Raw genomic sequence first — 20,286 nt, forward strand, 5'->3', positions numbered from 1 at the left:
CACTTGCCCACATCCACTCTCACTCCTCCACAGAGTGTTTTCAAGAAGAATGCTGTCCACAGGGTAAGGCCACCTGGAGACCTCTTCTTTCTTCCTTTTCATTTTTCAAATTCTACCTAGTATATCTAGTCGAGACAGTGGCATATTATCCATAGTTTCTCGTTGTGAGATGGTCCTTGGATGTCCAAATATCCCTTAGCTTAGCACAAATGACTTATTTTCTCATTCGTCTCATAGATGATCACTGTTTGAAATGCAATATTTGGCTTCCAAGTAAATCACACATATATACACAAATTTTAGGGGAGGGTTTTATTAAAAATTAACAATGTCCCTGGATAGTAAATAGCTCTTTGAACTTACAAAGTTTTCTTGTCCATGGTCCCCTCCAGTGGATCTGGGAATTGCAAACTCCATGGTGAGGGGAGAAGGAGATGACCCAGCCAGGAGTGGAAGTCAGCCCTGACCCTTCTGGCAGACAAAAGCTTGTGTCCCCCACCTCTCCACCGACCCTGCCCCCAACATGGTGGGAGGCCCAGTGTGGTTAGGGCTCAGGAATGGCACAGATCTGTGGGGGGAGGGGCAAGGCAGGTGGGGAGCATGTGTCAGAGCAGGCTTTCTGAAGAAGAGATTTCCATCAGCACAGATGAACCATCAACCATCCTAGTGGGAAGGTGGGGGACAAAGGGTCCTAAAGGTAGAAGAGAGAATTCCATCCAAAGGAGAAACAGCAGGAGCAGCAGAAGTGGACATAAGAGGGGGCCCCTGGCTTGCAGGGGTACAGGGGAAAATAAAGAAGAGACTGGAACAGAGAGAGGGTAGATGGAGAGGTGGGTTCCCAGAGCCTGCCTCGGCCCTCTAGGGAGCCTGGATTTTGGTGACTACGGAAGGGTTTTGAGAATTAGAAACTGAGCAGCCAAGTGGTTACCTGGCTTCACTTACTCTCGGTGTGACCCTGGGCAAGCTAATTAACCTCTCTGAGTCTTGGTGTCCTCATTTATAATACAGAGATGGTAACAGAGTTCCTTGGGAGGATGACTGGGAGGGCCGAATGAGATAACTAGGCGAAAAGCGGGTGGTGGCACGCCGTGCGCGCTGCGTGTAGGGGTGCCGGTTACTGGTAACCTTCGTCTGTTAGAGTAAGACACAGAGCCTGGCGGCGGGTGATTCAGTTGGTTAGGTGGGTCAAATTAACCAGAACATTTTCCAGCCCATATTCACACTTCCTGTGGAAACAGGTCCTAGAAGAGCTGGCGAAGGTGTTGGTAAACAATAAAAGTGCAATTCAAAGGTCGCCGCTGGCGGTGAAAGCAGTGGGGCTTAGGGAAGAGGCTCCGCGCAGGAAGCAGAGTCATCTCATCGCCGAGGGCACGGTCCAAACCAGGCAGATACAGACAACTTTGCAGTTCTCCCTCCCCCTGCGCGCGCGCGCGCACACACACACACACACACACACACACACACACACACACAGCCCGAGGCCCCCACCCCCACCCTAGCACTCTCTCGCAGCGACACTCAGAATCCCTCAGGGACACGAGATGTACATCCCTCCGTGTCGTCCCGCGCATGGGATGAAGGGGTGAGAGGAAGGGGAGGACGGAGTTGGGGACCGTAATGGGCTGAGTTGGATGAATTCGTCTCCAGCAGCTCTGAAGGCAAAGCGTGGAGGGAGGCGGGAGCAGGGAGCAGGACCAGGAGGGGCGCAGCGCGTCCAGGAGGAACCTGGGCCGCCCGGGATGCCCGCTCAGGGGCCGGCCGCGCACCAGGCCCGCAGCACCGCCTCCCGGGAGGAAGGCGGGGGCCGGGAGGAGCAAGCAGGAGGAGGCGGGGGAGGGCGGCGCGCTGAGAGGTTATTTGTGGTTCTCTTTGATCCCGAGGGGGAACCTGAAACTCTCACATTCCTGGCATAGCAGCCGCCTCCGGCGCGGGCCGACCCTGGGGCTGCGCGCTGGGGCCCGAGCGGCCAGAGCGTCGGCGCCACCGCCGAGTGCACACCTCCGCTGCCGAGCTGAGCCGAGCCGGGCTGGGTCGTCGGTCTGAAGGAGCCGACAGCCCGCGGGCCACAGCGGTAAGGAAGGCGGCTCGGCGCTCGGGGAGAGCTCGGGGCGGGCAGAGACGCGCCGAAGCCCGAGCTCAGGCACATCTCGGCCTTTTCCCGGAGCGGGAGCCCGGGGGATCCAGCGTCCTCAGGGCGCTTTACAGGCAGCTGCAAAGGCTGGCGAGGGCCCCTGCACCTGGAGGGCGCCGCGCGCGGGGAGTGTGGGTTTTCGAAGGCGCGCGGGTTTCTTGGGCTGGGGCTGGGGGAGCCGCTGGAGAGAGCCCGGCTTGTGCTTCGGTCGCGGGTCGAGAAGAGGGGTGCGGAATAGGGCAGTAGGCGCCGCTTCGAAGTCAAGTCGCAGGGCTCTGGGGGGGCTGATCTGGTTAGGTGGGGGTTTACAGGTGTTTTTGCTTCCAACTAGCCCAAGAATTCCTCTTTGTCTTCCTTGGAAAATCCTCTCTGGAGCCGCGAACTGGCTCTCACTTAGAAAGAATGCAGCCTGCTGTCCAGCCCGGTGACGTCAGTGCTGGAGCATTCGGAAAACAAAGAGGGCTGGCGAGGGAGGGAAGCAGGCGGACCCGCGACACTTAAAGACCTCTGGGCCACTGGCTACGGTCATCCGCCCGCTCTCGGCGCACTGGCAGCCCCCGAGAGCTCGAGGTCGGCCCGGGATCCGGGTAGGGTGGGATCCCTGGCTGCGCTGCGATCGGACTGAGGGACAAACCCTCACTCCGGTTTGTCAGGCGAGCGCGAGCCGAGGCAAGGGCTAGAGATGCGTACTCGCTTAGGAAGCGGGTGTTTCAGAAAGCGCGGCACGCTAGCGCTGCAGAGGTGCCCTGCGGGGGTGGGACGCAGATTTTAACAGAGGCTCAGCTGAAAGGATGTGCGTTGGAGGGGCTTGACGGGGACACACTCCGAATGAAAGGCCCCGGAGGAGGCGTTCCCTGCTCGCAGGCACACTGTTGGCGGAAGGAGGCCTGGAATCCGTCGGGAAAGCTCTGCAGTCCCTAGTCCCCCTCTGCGGGAGTCGGGCGGACAGCGATGAGTTTAGGAAATGCCCCGCGGATGAAACTCTAGGGCAAATCGATTGCTTTTTGTGGTGTCTCTGGCAGCTCTGGAGTCCTGCATCTTCATTTCTCGCGTGCGCATAGGGGGCGGAGGGCGGCATGATTGGGTGCCGGGAAGGACGGGGACAGAGATGCCCTCCAGATTCATCTCGCGCTCCTCAGCTTTGGGCAGCCAGGAGGGAGTGGATTGGGAATGGCTGCTCTGTCAACCTGCCAAGCCCAAACTGCCGCAGCGCACTGGGGCTAGTTTTGTGGCAGAGGAGGGGCAACATTCCTCCCACTCTCCTCCTCCCATATCCACGGGACCTGTGGAGGTGTAAGTTTTGTTTGGCTTTCCCTGAATCCCAGTTTAGAGATTTGTGTTGGAGGAGACCGTGGAAAGGAAGCCTGGTGACGCAGGCAGCCTTCCAGGCATGAGCCACTGGGAGCTACGGCTCTGAAGAGAACAGTTTCCTCATGAGATACTATGTCCTTGTCCTCACGGCCCCCAGGTCCCTGCAACCAAGAGCCTCCCCCTTGGGCCCCTACTCCTCCATTTGGCTGAAGTGGGTGTTACTGATGTCAAGATGCTGAGTGCCCCTCTGGCTAGAGGACCATAGGGGGCTTTTCCAAGTCGTGTGTGTGTGTGTCTGTGGGTGCGTGCACGTGTATGGCGGGGACATGGTGTCATAATCAAAAACCCAAAGACATTGTCCATCCTTTTTCCTGGAGCGCTCAGGATACTGTCAACACAGACTGTGTGACTGACCCACAAACCTTAATGGGTGGCACCTTTTGCCTCATCTCACAAAACCATTATTCTATTGTAGCCTCTCTTCATTCATCCCTTATTCACCAATTCAGATGCATTTTCTCCTTCCCATTCACCTTGCAGAGGGACTGCCAAGGTCATCCCATGACAGGGAGGGCTTGGCAAGGTAAAGGGCGGTGAGTGAGTTGAGCCCAGGCTGGGGCTCAGTCATGCTTCATTCTAGAGGCTTCTGGGGGCAGTTTGCCTAAGGCTTCTACTGGGCTGGACCCATTCTTTATCACCTGCCAATAAACTGGGGCCCTGCCCACCCCTGGATTGGACAGCTCAGTGGTTGGATTTGAACTAGGCCTGCCCTGGAGTCTCTCTTCAGGCTCTTTGATGGTTGGCTGACTGCAGGAGGCTGTGGTTCCCTTGTCGATCACCTTCCAGGTACTAGTATCTTCCTCTAGGCATAGTAAGTCTCCATATATGATTATAATGGCAGTTCTTTGCCAAGGATTTATAGTGCACCAGCCAATAATAGCCATTGCCTCTTTTCATTTTCAATTTCATGAGGCAAGCATTATTCTCTTTTTCTGATGGAGAAACTGAGGCTCATAGGTTAGGTGACTTGCCTTGATCAGTAGGGGGCAGCACTGGCAGCTGAAATCAGGCTTGTGTGGCACTCTTGGCCTTGCTCTTTACCTTGATGCTTTGGACCGGACTATGACGGCAAGTTCCCTTCTTTCCCATGCGTTCCCACTGATTGCTTTTCTTTCTTTCCTCCTAGGTACCCTGGGGCCACGTGCCTCTGACTATTGTCCAGGCTGGTGTGTGCAAAGCAAGAAAGTATGAGGACACTGGAAGACTCCTCTGGGACAGTCCTGCACCGCCTCATCCAGGAGCAGCTGCGCTATGGCAACCTGACTGAGACACGCACGCTGCTGGCCATCCAGCAGCAGGCCTTGCGGGGTGGGGCTGCAGCTGGGGGCACAGGGAGCCCCCAAGCCTCCCTGGAGATCTTGGCACCTGAGGACAGCCAGGTGCTGCAGCAGGCCACAAGGCAGGAGCCCCAGGGCCAGGAGCATCAGGGTGGTGAGCCCCACCTGGCAGAGAATACCCTCTATCGGCTGTGTCCACAGCCCAGCAAGGGCGAGGAGCTGCCCACCTATGAGGAGGCAAAAGCCCACTTGCAATATTATGCCGCCCAGCAAGCAGGGCCCCGGCCACATGTTAGTGACCGGGATCCCCGCGGGGCCCCTGGAGGCAATCAAAGGCAGGATGAGGCCCTTCGGGAGCTGAGGCATGGGCACGTGCGCTCCCTGAGTGAACGGCTCCTGCAGCTGTCCCTGGAGAGGAACGGTGCCCGGGCCCCAAGCCACATGAGCTCCTCCCACAGCTTCCCACAGCTGGCCCGAAACCAGAAAGGCCCCCCAGCCAGGGGCCCCCCTGCCGAAGGCCCAGAGCCCCGTGGACCTCCTCCTCAGTACCCACACGTTGTGCTAGCTCATGAGACCACGACCGCTGTCACCGACCCTCGGTATCGCGCCCGCGGCAGCGCACACCTCCAGCATGCTGAAGTCAGGTAACTGCCCACCTTGGTCTTTCACGTTCTTAATTTGCTTCCAGTGTAGTTCTCCTAGAGTGCAGAGGCTCCAGAGAGCCGCTTGTGTCCAGGCTGGCAAGCCCCAGAGGAAAGGAGGAGCTAATGCCTGGAGAACGGAGGGACTTAGTCAAGGTCACGTGAGAACTTAGTAGCATCCCTTGCTTTAATTTAGAGATGAACGCCGTGTCTAATTAGCTGTAGCAGTCAAGTAACTCGGTGCTCCCAGAGGGTATGAATTACAGCAGGGGGTTAAAGGTTAGGTTTCAGAAAGAACTTGATAAAAACAGGGCTGGGAATCATTGCCAAAGTCTTTCCCAGTTAAGTGGGAAGAAGGTGAGACAGCCTTCTTTGGAGGTTTTTAAGAACAAGTGGACAATTTGCTTTCTGTGATTATTGGAAAGTATTTCTAACTGTAGGCAGGACGGACCTGATGGCCTCCTGAGGGCCATCCTACACCAGGGCAGAAGCTGCCCTGCCTCTACTGTTCATTTCCTTTCATGTTTTTCCATGTGCTCCATGTGGCTGAAACCTGTAGGGGGAGAAGATTCTGGGTACAAGCCTCCCTTTCTGTGGAGGCTAGAGAGGACATGACTTGACTTACCCTTTTAAAAAGGCTTCTCTGGCCACCTGTAGAGAATGGATTCTCAGGGGCAAGAATGCAAGCAGGGAGACCAGGGGAGAGCAGGAAGCCCGGAGAGTTTGCAGAAATATGGGTTCCTAGAAATGAAGCTGACACATGCTCTTCATTTCACATACCCTTCATCTTCCCCTACGGGGGTCCAGGAAATCCCACCAGAGGGGCCTCAGGATTTACAGACTCTCTTCTTCTGATAACTCAAGGTCAAAATCTGGTTCTCTTCATGCCTACTGAGTCTTCATTTAGTCACCCACTTTCCCACCGTTTGGCCTTTCCTTGCTCTCGAGAAATGAGTGACTCGAGGGCATTGGTATGGAGGAACTGGAGCCTCGTGGATTCTCTCCAACCTCCACCTCCCAGGCCCCCTACCTTATCTCCCTTCTCAGGGCTGAGTCGGGGAGAGTTTCGGAAGCTGAGTCGTGGTTTCTTCTTTTGGACCAGCCTTATTGAACCCTGTCAGGAAAAGATAATATCATAGAAAGGAAGTAGACTGTTTTCGGGAGAACAAAAAAGAGACGGAGGGGGAGGGGAAGCGAGAGCAAGTGTGAAGGGAAAGGAGACTCTATTCTTTCTCGGAGCTAAGTCATCCCCAAAGAATGCCAGTTGTGTCTGCCTGGCCCAGTGCAGGGGGAGCAAGTTGATGAAGCAACCCTGAGAGTGGCACATTTAGCAGTGCAGAGAGTGTGAACATTGCACTGGGGACTCTCTGCGGAGCTCTCACTGGAAGCTCTGCCTTAGGCAGTAAGAGAAACACATCTGTCCAGCCTCTTCTTTGGGCTGCTCAGATGAGGACTGTTTGTTGGGAGCTGGGGGCGAGGACTTTTCTTTCGGCCTAGGGCCCTAAGAAGAACAGGGGAGCAAGGCTGCAGGAGAGGAATGAAGGGGAGGGTGGGCATGAGTGCTGGGGTGATAAATCCAAAAGCGGAATTCAATTTTCATGGGGTTTCTGGGGATTGGAAAATCCCTGGTAAAATTGAGGCAGTTTGTTCTTTTACACTTGGAGAACGAGGCCCCAGAAAGGGTCTGTGACCCTCCATGCCACTTGCTCTCTGCTCCCTCCCTTGACACGGAGCCCTAAGGCTGGTGTTACATCAGTGCTACAGGCCAGTGGCACATTGTCCCTAAACTCAGGCTGTTGCAGTAGTCCAGAAGCAGCCCCTACACCCAAGAAAATCTAGTGTTTGCACCACATTTACTCTTTAAACAGAGAATAAGCTGCGGTCACCACTAGGAGAAGTTGAGGATGGGACACCATTACCGTAGCACCTCCTGTCGGCCCAGCACTCTGCCATGCACCCCCTTGAGGCTAGAGTCGCTTACGTGATTTAGCAGAGCCACGTCGGCACCTTGGGGATTTAAATGCCTATTTCCTCCGACTCTGGAGCTCAGACTTTTACCCTGACATCTGTCTCATGCTCTAACCTTAGCCCCAGTCTTCTAAAAATGTTGCTGCAAGGGGCGATAGGACCCGAAATAGGAGAGAGAAAACGTGAGTGTGCTTCAACGGCAGGTGCTAGTAATGCCTGAAACTAGAGGCTCATAACGGACACAGGACTGGCTGCTGGGGCTCAGCTACCAAGTGGCCCAGGGGCCTGGAAAGCTGTGTGCTTAGTCGTGATTCACGTGGCCTCCAGACCCAAAAAAGAACTTGCTTTTGATTAGAAGGATCAAGTATGCATTTTTAGAGGTCCCTTATTTAAGCACTGGTTGTTTGAGAGGTCCAGCCGGGACTGTTCAGGCTGATCTCCAAGGCCTTGGCCACAGTGAAGCTGGGCATGAAACAAGCCTGCTGATGTTAATCCCCTCTAGCCCCGCTCTCCTGGCTGTTGAGGGTTTTACACAAACACCGTGTGGAAAAGGCCTTCTCCATGGCTGGAGGCTGAGTTGACATCTTTCCATTATGACCAGGAGGGCCGGGCTGACTCAGGGCTGCTCTGGGGTGGGAGCCGTGGGCATCCGTGCAGTCTCTGAGCACTGTCTCTCCTATTCCCCAGGATCCTGCAGGCCCAGGTGCCTCCTGTGTTCTTCCAGCAGCAGCAGCAGTACCAGTACCTGCAGCAGCCCCAGGAGCATCCCCCACCCCAACACCCAGCTGCTCTTGGCCATGGCCCCCTAAGCTCCCTCAGTCCACCTGGGGTAGAGGGGCCAGCAAGCATCCAGGCCTCCTTGGCCACTTCAGGCAGTGCCCACCTGGCCCAGATGGAGACGGTGCTGAGGGAGAATGCCAGGCTGCAGAGGGACAACGAGAGGCTACAGAGAGAGCTAGAGAGCTCAGCAGAGAAGACTGGCCGCATGGAGAAGGTAGGCCCTGCCGGGGCCCTGGATTGACTGGGTAGTAGTGGGCAGTCGGAGGGGAGGCAGAGGAGTCTGAAAGCTCGTCTGGCTAGGCTTTTCACCCATCCCACTGCCCTCCACTCCCTCATCCCTCGTGCACCCTCCCTGGCTGACTCCAGACAGCTGGGGAGCAGTCGCGAGGCCTGCAGAGCAGGTCTGAAGCATGAGCAGTTGCTGGCCAGTGGTGATTAGAAAGAGCCCATTCACCAGCTCCCTGCACACTCGCACCCTTCCCTGGCATACACCCCCTCCCGCGGACACCTCCCACAGAGAGCCCTTTGTGTCCCCCACACAACAGCAAGTCTGTTCTGGCCAAAGAGTAAGCCCCCACTCTTGGAAAAAACGAGTGACTTATTAGAATCACAGGCCAGCTAGGAGCACGTGCGGAACCTGCCACCAGCCAAGTGGGAGGGGCAGGCTGGCCTCTGCGGTGGATGGCGATGGCCAAAGGAGCAAATGCTCCAGGCAGAGGCGGCTCAGACTAGGGTCCAGTACCTCATTCTTTAGTGAAGGTTTACCATTGTGTGTTCAGCTTTAGCAGGTGGCCTCCGGCCTCCTGTGGCTCTCCTGTGGCTCTCCTGTGGTGTCCAAGATAGGTCAAACCTCAGAACATGGCTGGAGTCTTTTTGTGCCCACTCCAGGCCCACTGGGCTCCGATTTCTCAGCAGAAGCCAGAAAAAAAGTAAAATGCTTCTCTCTGGACATTAGGCACAGGAAAGCTATATTTAGTCACCCTGGAGGCAACCACTTCCAGAGTACCTGGCCCTGGGTTCACTCAGCCATCTGGACCTTGAGATAGTTGACAGCACCCTTGGTTGGTGGTCCACCCCCGCCCCAAGGCTATATAAGCTTCTGATCACTTCCCTCCAGATTTTTTGCTCTGAGCTTTTATCATGTCTCTCACCTCTGATGGAGAGCAGATCAGCCTGGTCCCACGGAGGGGGCTTTGATGCCACACACTCCCTGGGAGCTATCCCCTTCCTTCAGCTCCTCTGCCTGCCTCTTGCAGCTGGAAAACGAAATCCAGAGGCTCTCTGAGGCCCACGAGAGCCTGACGAGAGCTTCTACCAAACGGGAGGCCCTGGAGAAGACCATGCGGAACAAGATGGACAGTGAAATGAGGAGGCTGCAGGACTTCAACCGGGATCTTCGAGGTGAGAGCAGGAATCTGTCCTCTGCAAAGAGAAATGTAAATCAATTCAAAAGGGTCCAAGCTGAGACCTCTTGGGGGCCACTCTGATAAATGCTTGTCTCTGTATTCTGGATCTCGGAGCCCCTTCTGGAGCTCTCACCTATGTGGCCCTGGGTGCTCCTTCATTAGGCTCTGAGTTGTCACGGTGGCTCCCTGTGAGCCCATCCCCAGCTTGGAGGATGTAGCCCCACAGATAGGCCCCCAGGGGACAACCCCAGGCAGGCAGCTTCATTTGGTACTCAAACATCTTTCCCGAAAACATCTTTCCTTGTTTCAAACAGAGAGATTGGAATCTGCAAACCGCCGCCTGGTGAGCAAGACGCAGGAGGCTCAGGCAGGCAGTCAGGACATGGTGGCCAAGCTGCTTGCCCAGAGTAAGTAAGGGTCCCACTCAGAAGCCTGGCCAGATGTGTGGGTGGTGGGACCATGGCAGCCCCACTGGACAGGGAGGATTGGCCCTCCCCTTGTTGAAGCTGTGCTTTGAGCACAGGTCTGCTGAATGCCTGCTGTGCGCCAAGCACTATACTGGATTTGGGGAGAGGAGCGGCTTCCAAAGAAGAATAAAATCTGGTTCTCTATTTATTGGGGAGATCAGTGGACACAAGAAGGACAGCTGGGGAGCACTCATTTGCTGATCTTTGGTGCTCGCCATCAGTGCAGCGTCCTTCGGAAGCAGAGGTGCAGTGGGCAGGGCAGGAGGCAGGATCGCCCTGCAGGTGGCAAGATGATAAAGAAAGACGAGGCTGAGTTTCCTAGGGAGTTCCAGAGAACAGAAAGGTTGGGGGTGCCGAATGGGCCAGTGAGAAGCTGGGGAGTATGGTGGAACTGGGCCATGACAGGGTGGCCAAGTGGAGACACCTGCAGATAGCAAAAATGGGCTCCTGGAGCTGAACCAACAGGTGCAGTCTAAAGAAGGGGTTTGGGAGGTTCTCCAAAAGCAGTGGTTGAAGTCTCTTTGAAGAGCGAATGAGTTTATTATTGGCTAGTCCATTCGGTCATTCAGTTGTTGGTCAGCAGATCTGTGCTATGCTCCTGGCAGGATGAGAGCAAGCCCAGGAATGTCCCTCCCAAAGCACCACGGCAGGGAGGTGGAGAGAGGGGGCGAGCTTGAGGAAGGAACACAGTCTGACCGCAGATTCAAGGGAACAGGCTGCCCCGGCTTTGGAGATTAGTGACCACCAGGAGGTCCCCAGTGGCCAGAGAGTGAGGCTTTATGGGAATGACAGGGGTGGAGAGCTGGCCACGGATGAAGAAACAACTGGAAAGCCCAAGGAAAGGTGCATGGAGGATGAGTAGGAGACAAAGGAAGCTCCGAGCTCAGCAGTCGGAAGCTCTAGCAATCAGAAGAGACAAAGAGAGGCTGTTGTTTATTGAGCTACTACTGTATGCTCTTAGTATCTGCTGTGGTGATATTGGGTGCGTACTGAGAAGTGGAATGGGAGTGGCTGGTGTCTGGGTGAAGGTGGCCTTGAGGACGGAGTCAAAAGAACCCACAGGAAACTTACTGTGAGTGGCACAGTTAGTAAGAGTTAGTAAGGGGCAGCTTAAAGAATGAGCTCTGGCTGGCAGCACCTTCTTCTTCCTCAAGGAGGGCTCAGAGCCCTGGGCAGGGCTGCCCAGGGCAGGGAATGGGGGGTGCACAGCACTGAAGGGGTTGGGGGCAGGGCTGGAGGCAGGCGAGGCTCTACTGGCTGGGTGGGGTGAGGTGGCAATGACTTACAGTCTCTGAGAGGGAGGGAGGTGAGGGCAGTGAGGGAGAAAGAGGAGGGACAGCCTTTGGGAGTCTGGAGAGGAACGGTTGCTGGGAGGATGCAGAATGGGGGTGTCCTGTAGGAAAGGGCCAACTTTTGGGACCATGATTGCCGAAGAAAGGAAGTCTCACAGGCCAGTTTCTGGGAGCTGGCAGAGGAGGGGTGGGCGGGGGGTGCCTGGAGGCGTTTCCGCTCCCCAGAGAGCACGAGCCAGGCTGTTCTTGGCTCCTCGCTGGAGCCAGTAATCTTGCAGCCGCGGGTGACCTGGATGCCTGGCATTCCAGAGCCGCTGGGCTCTGGCCTGCCTCCCCCATCTCTCCCTCCCTTTGAGGCCCAGCGCCCTTCGCCTGCCCAGCCACTGCTTTGAGACGGAGAGTGAACACAAAGGGAGGCTGGGGCGTGAGGGTTGGGGGCCTGGCTTTCATCCCCTTGCTCCCTCCACAGCTTGCCCGATCTTCTTGCCCCCTGCCCACTCCCCCATCTCCAGGCTCCTCTCCCACCCTGTCCAGGCGCTCCCCTCCCAGACAGACAGGCCCACGGTTTTATCCTGGTGGCTAGGAACGGTCAAGGTCTGAGGACTCCCAGCCTCTGCCAGGGCTTTAGAGGTTGTGAAAGGTGGCAGGAAGCTACTGCAAGCAGAAGGCTAGGTCCTCCAGCCCCTTCCCAAGGGCTGAGGAAAGCCAAGCAGCTAGCTCTTCCTTGCTCCTTAATAGCAATGGGGAAAACAGAATTGTCAGGGAAAAAGTCTCTGGTTAACTTCACCACTGAACTCACCCCCATCAGTCAACACTAGCAGGGAAATGTGATCCTTATCACCCGTGCCATCTGCTTTTCCTACTCGGCAGGCCATATAGACCCCCAGCTCTGGCCGCTGTGGTCAGGCCCTGCCCTCCCTGGGGATTTGGCCTTGAATCCTGAGGCCTGGTTCTCCTAGCTCTGTCTCACCTGAGGCTGTAAGATAGGGGCAGTTATAAGACTGGGATGAGATGTAGGCCTCCTGCAAACATTGTAAGCTGTGAACCCACACAGAAGGGGGGGTCGTTGTCTCTAGGTTCAAACTCTTAGTCTGCAGTCCTTGATTGCCCTCTGCACCCCACTCGCTGAATGTTAAGCCAGCCCAGTACGAATGACTCAGTTTCAATGTTGAGCTCCCTCATCTTTTCCGTCCACACCAAGAAATGAGGCCAGCTTTGTGCCCAACCTTCAAAACTCTAGAGTGAGCCAGAGCTGACCTGGGTGGCCTCAGTAAATGAATCCTGAGTAAATGAATCCTCCTTTCTGCCTGCCCAGGTCCCAAGCCTTCAGTCTTCTGTTCCAGAATCTGTACTGTCCTATACAATAGGTGCTTAGCCACATGTGGCTCAAAGATTAAAATTAATTAAAATTAAGTGAAATGAAAAATTTAGTTTCTCCCTTGCACTAACTACATTTCAAGTGCTCAGTAGCCACACATGCCAAGTGGCTGCCACACCGATTGGCACCGTATAGAGCAGTTCTATGACAGCAGCAAGTTCCACTGTGTGTTACAGCACTGCTCCAGAGACAGAGCCTCGAAGTTCATCAGGCAGGGCCCAGAGCCCATCTGCCCTCCAGCAAGGCAACTGACACACTCCTGGGGGACCAGCCTAGGACTCCCAAGAAGAGGTGTGTGGGAGGTAGATTTAAGTCCAGAGCATCAGTTGAAGGACTTGCTTGTCTGGCTCAGGCCTTGCTTGGTCCTGCTACGTGGACAGGATCTCTGAGCTCTGAGCAGAGTTCCCCTCGGCAGTTAACAAGATGATTTAAAAGTCAGGATACCTGGAACCTCAGACACAAATCTTTGGACCAGAGTCATTTTTATTATGCTCCAGAGTTTGCATTTCTTTCTGAGCCTGGTTGCCCACATCTCAGTGGTCTCCCCAGATCAAGGAAGGTAATGTAGCACTAAGCCATAGAATGAGCCCTGGAGCCCACTATGGGAAGCCTCTCAGTGCAGGGGCCTTATACCATCGCCAGTAGCATCCTGGTCCTTTGGAGCCAGGCCGACCTGGGTTCCCTCTGGCAGCGCTGTTCTCTACTCTCTTTCCTCCCTATAAGTCGGGGTTCACAGATCCTACCCTGAGGGACTGTTATTGGAAGCTTCAGTGGAATAGGATGTGTAAGTGGCTGGTTTCTGGTGTAGCGAGTGGTGGTTCTCGTTCCTGTCACTTCACTTTCCCACTTGAACCATGACCGTGTTGCAGTCCGTCATCTCATCTCTAAATGGGCATCGCAGTTCCTGTCTGGCCAGTCTCTAGTGTCATCATGAGGCTCAAGGGAAATTGTGAATGTGTTTTAGAAATGGCGACACCTGGCACAAATGGACAGTGTTTGGGGCTGTTCTGTGGCAAGTCTATGACCCAGCAGAGAGGCAGTGTGGCTCAGAGAGGAAGTGTAGCTCAAGGGCCCTGGTCTGGTGCTTCCATTTATTTGAAACCTAACCTGAGCCTCAGTTTCCTCACCCATAAATGAGGTTAATAAGTATACCCAGCTCCTAGGGTTGTTGAGAGGGTAAGGTGCATTTGTGCTCATCCGGTGGTCAGCATGTGGGGCCGGTGAGGGTGGTCACTGTCACTGACCAAGCCTCTCTCCCTTCAGGCTATGAGCAGCAGCAAGAGCAGGAGAAGCTGGAGCGGGAGATTGCTCTGCTACGCGGTGCCATCGAGGACCAGCGGCGGCGGGCTGAGCTGCTGGAGCAGGCTCTGAGCAATGCGCAAGGCCGGGCGGCACGAGCTGAAGAGGAGCTGCGCAAGAAGCAGGCCTACGTGGAGAAGGTGGAGCGGCTGCAGCAGGCACTTGGGCAGCTGCAGGCTGCATGTGAGAAGCGTGAGCAGCTGGAGCTACGTCTCCGCACGCGGCTGGAGCAGGAACTCAAGGCCCTGCGTGCACAGCAGGTGAGCTGGGAAGCCTTGTAGAGGTGGCTCAGCAAGGGCAGCACCTGAGGAGGCCAGTTCTGAAGCCCCTGGGGACTCCTGCACAGATCCGGGCTGAGGTCCCCAAGGATGATCTCTGTTCCACCCTTGCTGTAAGGCCCCTCCCAACCACTAGTCTCAGCAGAGGCTCTGCCACTTGGCCATGTGGCAATCTCAGGAACTCAAGACTTGGGCTTCTATCCTTAGGAGCAGCAGTAGTTGATGTCTTTGTTCTCTAGAGAAACTAGCTCAGGAGCCTTAGTGTAGACCACTAGCCTGCTCTTATGTTTCTCCCCAAGATCAAGAGGGAAGTCAGTCACCCAGACCCTAAATCTTTATCTGCACTTTGGACTGTGTAAATAGCTGGTGTTTGTAGGCCAGAGAGAGTTCTGTCTCCACTACCCTTCCCAGAGACGTAAGGTGACCAAACGTCCTGGTATGCCCAGTTCTGCCCTAGTTTATACCCATTACCCCAGTGTCACTATTAACCCTTTCCCAGTTCGGAGGATAATTTACGTGGTCACTTGTACAGAGGCAGACCTGATCTCTCCTACCCCCTTGGCCACAGGATTCAGGGCTGGGATATGGGGACCCAAGCCATCTCCTTTGTCTCTGGGTGGAAGCAGGGTCAGAGGAGAGTGTGCCATGAATGGCTAAACAAGCATGGTCATGAGAGTCTTAGTGTGGGGGCGAGGACCAGTGGCCACTATACCCCAACCTGTTTCCTTGACTACAGTACTTGTTGCTTTGCAGAGGCAAGCTGGCACCCCCAGTGGTAGCAGTGGCAGTGGGGGGTCCCCAGAGCTCAGTGCTCTGCGGCTATCAGAACAACTGCGGGAGAAGGAGGAGCAGATCCTGGCGCTGGAGGCCGACATGACCAAGTGGGAGCAGAAGTATTTGGAGGAACGTGCCATGAGGCAGTTTGCCATGGATGCAGCCGCCACAGCTGCCGCCCAGCGCGACACCACTCTCATCCGACACTCCCCCCAGCCCTCGCCGAGCAGCAGCTTCAACGAGGGCCTGCTTGCTGGCGGCCATAGGCATCAGGAGATGGAAAGCAGGTTCGACATTGCAGACCAGGCCAGGGCACTTGAGGTGGGGGTGCAGGGTAACAATGTCTAGTCTCTGCCATGTTCTTTGTGCCTGATAAACAGGCCCCTCTCCCCACATGGCTCAGCAGTCTCTCCCACTTCTGAGCTGACCCCACGTGTTTGGCAACCAGGCATTGTACACATGTTCTTTCCCAGAGATAGCCAACTGCGTCCTTGATCTGCCCAGGAGACCCTGGCTGTGGAGGTGCTGGATGCCGTCCAAGGCTCAGGACCTCTACCTGCTCCTCTCTCTCCCAAGTAAATCAGAGACTAAGACTTTTCGACTGAGTCCACACCATGTACCACCCAGAAGAAATGTGGATTAGGTCCCTGGCTTGGGGGTAGTTAGTTAGTAGTTCCCTCTAAAAATAATCTCAGAGGCCCCTCAAGATTTTATTAGACCTATGTCTGACTCAAAAGCATAGGCACATTTGATTGTCAGTAACTCTGGGGTATTGCCCTCCAGGATAAGGGTTGTGCTGTTGCTATCATCAGATGAGCCCACAATCCACCCCTTAATAACTTGCCTTTGCTGATGTAAGAAGGAGCGGTATTTCAGAGCATCAAAATCCAGAGCCATGATGACATTTCTGAAGGCCCCCTCCCAGCCCGGCTGCAAGGGCAAGAGGGTCCATCCTGGTCCACATTTTACCAGATGGGAGGGGTGGAGGACACTGGATCTGTGGGTCTAACGATGTGGGCATGGTCTCTCCCCTCAGGTTAAAGGTGCTTCATGCGCAGATCCTGGAGAAGGATGCTGTGATCAAGGTCCTTCAGCAGCGCTCCAGGAGAGACCCTGGCAAGGCCACCCAGGGCTCTCTGCGGCCTGCCAAGTCTGTGCCATCCATCTTCGCAGCTGCAGCAACAGGGACCCAGGGCTGGCAGGGGCTCACCTCTAGTGAGCGACAAGCGGATGCCCCTGCCTGGCTGGCTACAGGTGAGCAGGGGCTGGTGGATGGCATAGGTAGAGGGGTAAGTTGCTCTCAGGCCTTTCCACCCAGAACTGAGGCTCAGAAGAATCAGGGCTTCCTGACCCCTGGCCCAGGGATCCAGCCTATACTCTGGCACCAGTGATCCTGTAGCCCACAGCTGTTTCACCATTGTGAAGAGGGGTACTGTAGGCCCCCCATCTCCATAAATTCCATCACCTGATGCCCCGGCCTCTAAGTAAAAATCAAGTTTTCTGTGCAGATGTGGGCAAGCCCCTTCTACTCCTTCTAGGCAGATGCCATAGAAATTTGGGAGTCCTTGCTGATGTTAACATTTAATCTACAAAGAAGGGTTCTACCGCCCGAAACATTTGGAAACTACTCCAACCTGATAGTTATTCCCATTTGGAAACAGGATCATTTTGTCTTAATCAAAGTTCTTGCAAATCAAGAGCAACCTGCACAATCTTTAGCCCTTAGTAGGTACAATTAACTTAGGGTGTTCTTTCTGGGGGCCACCTCTTGTGGATGAGGCAATAACTATCAATGTCCTGCCTTTCCAGCAGACAGGGCCCCTACAGAGGAGCCAATGGCCACAGCTCCCCTCCCTGCCCATGCCAAACATGGGAGCAGAGATGGGAGCACCCAAACTGATGGACCCCCTGACAGCCCTGCTGCCTGCCTGGCACTGGAATCTGACAGCCTTCTGGGGTGCAGCAGTGGCCAGAGGACAGCCTCATTAGGTAAGTCCACGGTTCCCCCAGCTGCTGTGCCAGGCAAGGCCAAGGGCGTGATCAAGGAAGGCCTTTGATTTGGGGTGTGACCTGGAGCACCGGGCCCTTTCTTTCCAGACCCCTCTTTTCATTGCCCCCACTCCCTGGGGATCCTTGCATAGTGACAGGTGAATAAGGCGTGTGGCCCACCTCGACATGAACGTGAGGGCTGGTTGGATGCGTGAATGAGGAATGGAAACCCCGATAACAGATTGAAAGCTCGGGCTTGGGAGGCATTTTATCTCCTCCTTCCTCATCTTCCTTACATATTTAATTGCCAATCTAAATATCTAAGATAGTGGAGCTTGGCCAGTTATCCTAATGGCACTCTCAAGTCAGAAGACTTTATTTAAAAAAGAGTCCGGGAAGGAGAAATTTGAGAAGATGCCATTTAAATTTTTTGTTCCCTTTTCACATTAGCCTTTGCATATTTGCTTGTGCTTCACATCTCAGAAAACCACAGGCATGAAAAGAATGCTGCAGCCTCCCTCCCTCAGGGCTCTCTACCCTCCCTCCAAGCCCTCCAAGCAGTTCAAAGTTTTAAGCAAATGAGTCTTCCACACTGGAGGGTGACGATCTGGACGGAGAGCTGAGAGGGAGCAGAGCATTGTGCTTGGTTGGCCAAGTTATAGGAACCTGGGTACCTGGGTAACTGAGGTGGGAAAATTTGGCGAAGAAAGATCCTCTTTTCAAAGGGGTACCGGGATTTAAAAGAGCAATCTGCAAATGCTCATGGCAATGTGCCTGTGCTCTTTCTCCAGACTCTGTTGCTGCTGCATCGAGAGTCCAGGATTTGTCGGAGATGGTGGAGATACTGATCTGAAGGAAGTGATGCCGTGGGGACTCGGAACCATTCCCTGCTCTCCTCAGCCACTCTCGGCCATTCTAGCAGCCCCCTCCAACTGCTGCTTCCCCACTTTCCTCAACCGGCCACTCATTCCCTTTGACTATCTGGTCCCAGAAGGTTAGGAAGGATGCTACAGGGGAGAGAGATGCTGTGAGGGCACCTATGCCCCAGAAGACCGTGCTTCTTAGCCTTATATTCCTCCTGGGCCCATACAGAATGAAGATTCAGCCTTTACCTGCTGCCCAAGGCTTGCTGCTGGGGTAGCAACTGAAAGCTCAGAAGAGAGCTGAATCCCCTAAGAGTACCCCAGTCGGCAGCCAGACGGGGAGGGAGGAAAGGGGGTGTATTGATTTAAGGTGTTGCTTTCCAAGGATGGCTGCCCGTGGATTCCAGGTAGGCTGGTTCAAATTGGCCACAATGTTCCCCTCTGGCTAAGTGTGGTCCCAGCCAGCCCCATCTGCCCCCAGCTATTCACTGCCTCCTTGAGATCACTGAAACTTGCATCTTTGGGGGGACTGTTGAAGGCTCTGCCACAGCCTCACCCCCCTCAGTCGGAGTGGGTGGGGGCTATTTAAGGGGACTGGGATCTGCTGGGCAGCTTGTATATAATTCCCATTCTTGTGGAACGGAAGATTGAAGTGTGCTGTTTCGGGCTTGTCCCCTCATTTTGTGCTCTCATCCCTACTGCCAAGATTCCTGCAACTTCTGACTTACCTCCTAGTTATCTCCCCTTCTCAAGTTCTTGGCCCGTGTATTTTGATCCTGGTTGATCCATGAGATATTGGCTGTCTTTTGCTCCCATCTTGAGCCCTGTTTTAAATGCTCTTGGGACACCCCCTCCCCATCATCAGCCTCTTGAAATGGCTCCACAGCTCCTGTTCCTGGGACATCTTGTCGGTTTGGTTATGAACCCTGAGCCAGATGAAATGAGCCACCACACACAGACTTCTGCCATGGTGGGCTTCCTAGCACCAGCTGAAGGAAACTGGAGAAGTTGCCTTGTTCTCATCAGAGTCTTTGTTCTCACCTGGAGGGGCTGAGAGAGAGAGCTATGCTCTTGAAAACTAGTCAGTGAGCTACAAGGTGTGACTCAAAAGTCGTTTGAAGGGAGCCCCCATCACAAAATGGCACCCATGAGGCTGGCTCCTCAAGCTACCCATGCCCAGCGCCCTGAAGCAGGGCCAATGCTTGGAATTAGGGTGGAGCATCCACATGGCAGCCTGCCAGCAGCAGCAACTTTGACTTTTGGTCTTAAAGAGTCCCCCAACTCAGCCCCAGGAGCGATTGGAGGGTTTTACCTATTTGTCTTGACTGTTTTTAGTTCTTGAATATTTGTTTTTTCCTTTTCTGTTTTTAAGTTTTGTATGTGTTATTTTATTCCTTGGTTCATTTTTGAACATTTGCATTTGCTGGACAATTGCATATTTTTTTAAATCGCCCTTCCCTTTTAAAGCTGAAAAGTACATTTGGTTCATGTGCATTGTTTACAAAGCAAAAAGGAAAAAAAAAGAAAAAAAGGCAAAAAAATATCGTGAAAGAAAAAAAACATCTTAATATATTTTGGATTAATATTTGGTATTTCTTTTAAAGTATTTTTTTTGTGCTGTGAACGTTTTTCTGCCAAAGACCATGATGTGTGTCTGTATGTTTAAGTTATCGTAAATATTTAAAATGTAAACATGGCTGTTTTGTTATGCCACCCTGTACCAGGATTGCTGCTGCATTCCACTGGGTATAACAGTATTTTAATAAAAAATAATAATTAAAAGCGTGTCTTTGCACAGGTGAGCGATTGTACTAAGGGGTAAGCAAAGAGGGTGAGAATCTTGGGGGTCACCCATGTCAGAGTTCCTGACCACTCTCAGCACTGATCTGTAACCCCCACCCACTTCCCTGCCCTGTGCTTCTGTGCACCTCGGTTCTTAAATGTTGGCCAGAGCATGTCCATAAATGGCCATCTCAGGGGCACTGCCATTTCTCCTACTGAGGAGTGAAGGGTGCTGGTTTTGCTTTTCCGACTGTGGGATACCAGCCGGCAAGGGAGATCTGTATTTGCGAGGGTAGGATGGTACACAGTATAATCTCTTCAAGGATCCACAACAAGTGCTGAGAATTTTGTGAGGCTGCGTTAAAGAGAGAGTTGGAATAAGGATGCGGTAGGCTTTTTTTCCATTTTTACAGAGAACGTTTCTCCTCAGGCTTGGTAGGTCTGGCAGATGGGCAGCCTCTGCAGGTAGCTTTGTTCTAAAGGGCATTATTGGCCACACGGCTGGTTACTCCACAGTAGGAGTGGGGATCCAAAGGTGGCTTTATCCTTACCCTACTTCTCTCTTCCCACCACCCTCACCCAGCACAGGG

General features: G+C 54.1%; 1 protein-coding gene across 6 annotated transcripts; it reads left to right on the forward strand.

Moving 5' to 3' along the window:
* The first annotated feature begins 1,563 nt into the window (after nt 1-1,563).
* AMOTL2 (angiomotin like 2) lies at nt 1,564-19,698 on the forward strand. 6 transcript variants are annotated; one of them, XM_023528595.1, is made up of 10 exons: nt 1,564-1,582; nt 4,629-5,423; nt 8,076-8,382; nt 9,425-9,569; nt 9,889-9,981; nt 13,975-14,270; nt 15,042-15,349; nt 16,099-16,316; nt 16,872-17,051; nt 17,843-19,698. In XM_023528595.1, exons 2-10 carry the CDS (start codon nt 4,690-4,692, stop codon nt 17,902-17,904), a joined length of 2,343 nt encoding a protein of 780 aa, XP_023384363.1. In that variant the 5' UTR covers nt 1,564-1,582; nt 4,629-4,689; the 3' UTR covers nt 17,905-19,698. The 6 variants fall into 6 exon arrangements, with proteins under 6 accessions (XP_023384363.1, XP_011382968.1, XP_023384385.1 ...); XM_011384666.2 differs by lacking the exon at nt 1,564-1,582 and adding an exon at nt 1,878-2,071; XM_023528617.1 differs by lacking the exon at nt 1,564-1,582 and adding an exon at nt 1,878-2,071 and having other exon boundaries at nt 16,875-17,051.
* Nucleotides 19,699-20,286: the final 588 nt, after the last annotated feature.

This window comes from Pteropus vampyrus, unplaced genomic scaffold (genome assembly GCF_000151845.1).
Source record: "Pteropus vampyrus isolate Shadow unplaced genomic scaffold, Pvam_2.0 Scaffold1, whole genome shotgun sequence".
NCBI lineage: Eukaryota > Metazoa > Chordata > Mammalia > Chiroptera > Pteropodidae > Pteropus > Pteropus vampyrus.

Coding starts and splice junctions, on each gene's coding strand:
- AMOTL2 (XM_023528595.1), top strand. CDS start 4,690: ATGAGGACACTGGAAGACTCCTCTGGGACAGTCCTGCACCGCCTCATC. Junction 9,570..9,888: donor CTTCAACCGGGATCTTCGAG/GTGAGAGCAGGA, acceptor TGTTTCAAACAG/AGAGATTGGAATCTGCAAAC. Junction 15,350..16,098: donor CATCAGGAGATGGAAAGCAG/GTTCGACATTGC, acceptor CTCTCCCCTCAG/GTTAAAGGTGCTTCATGCGC.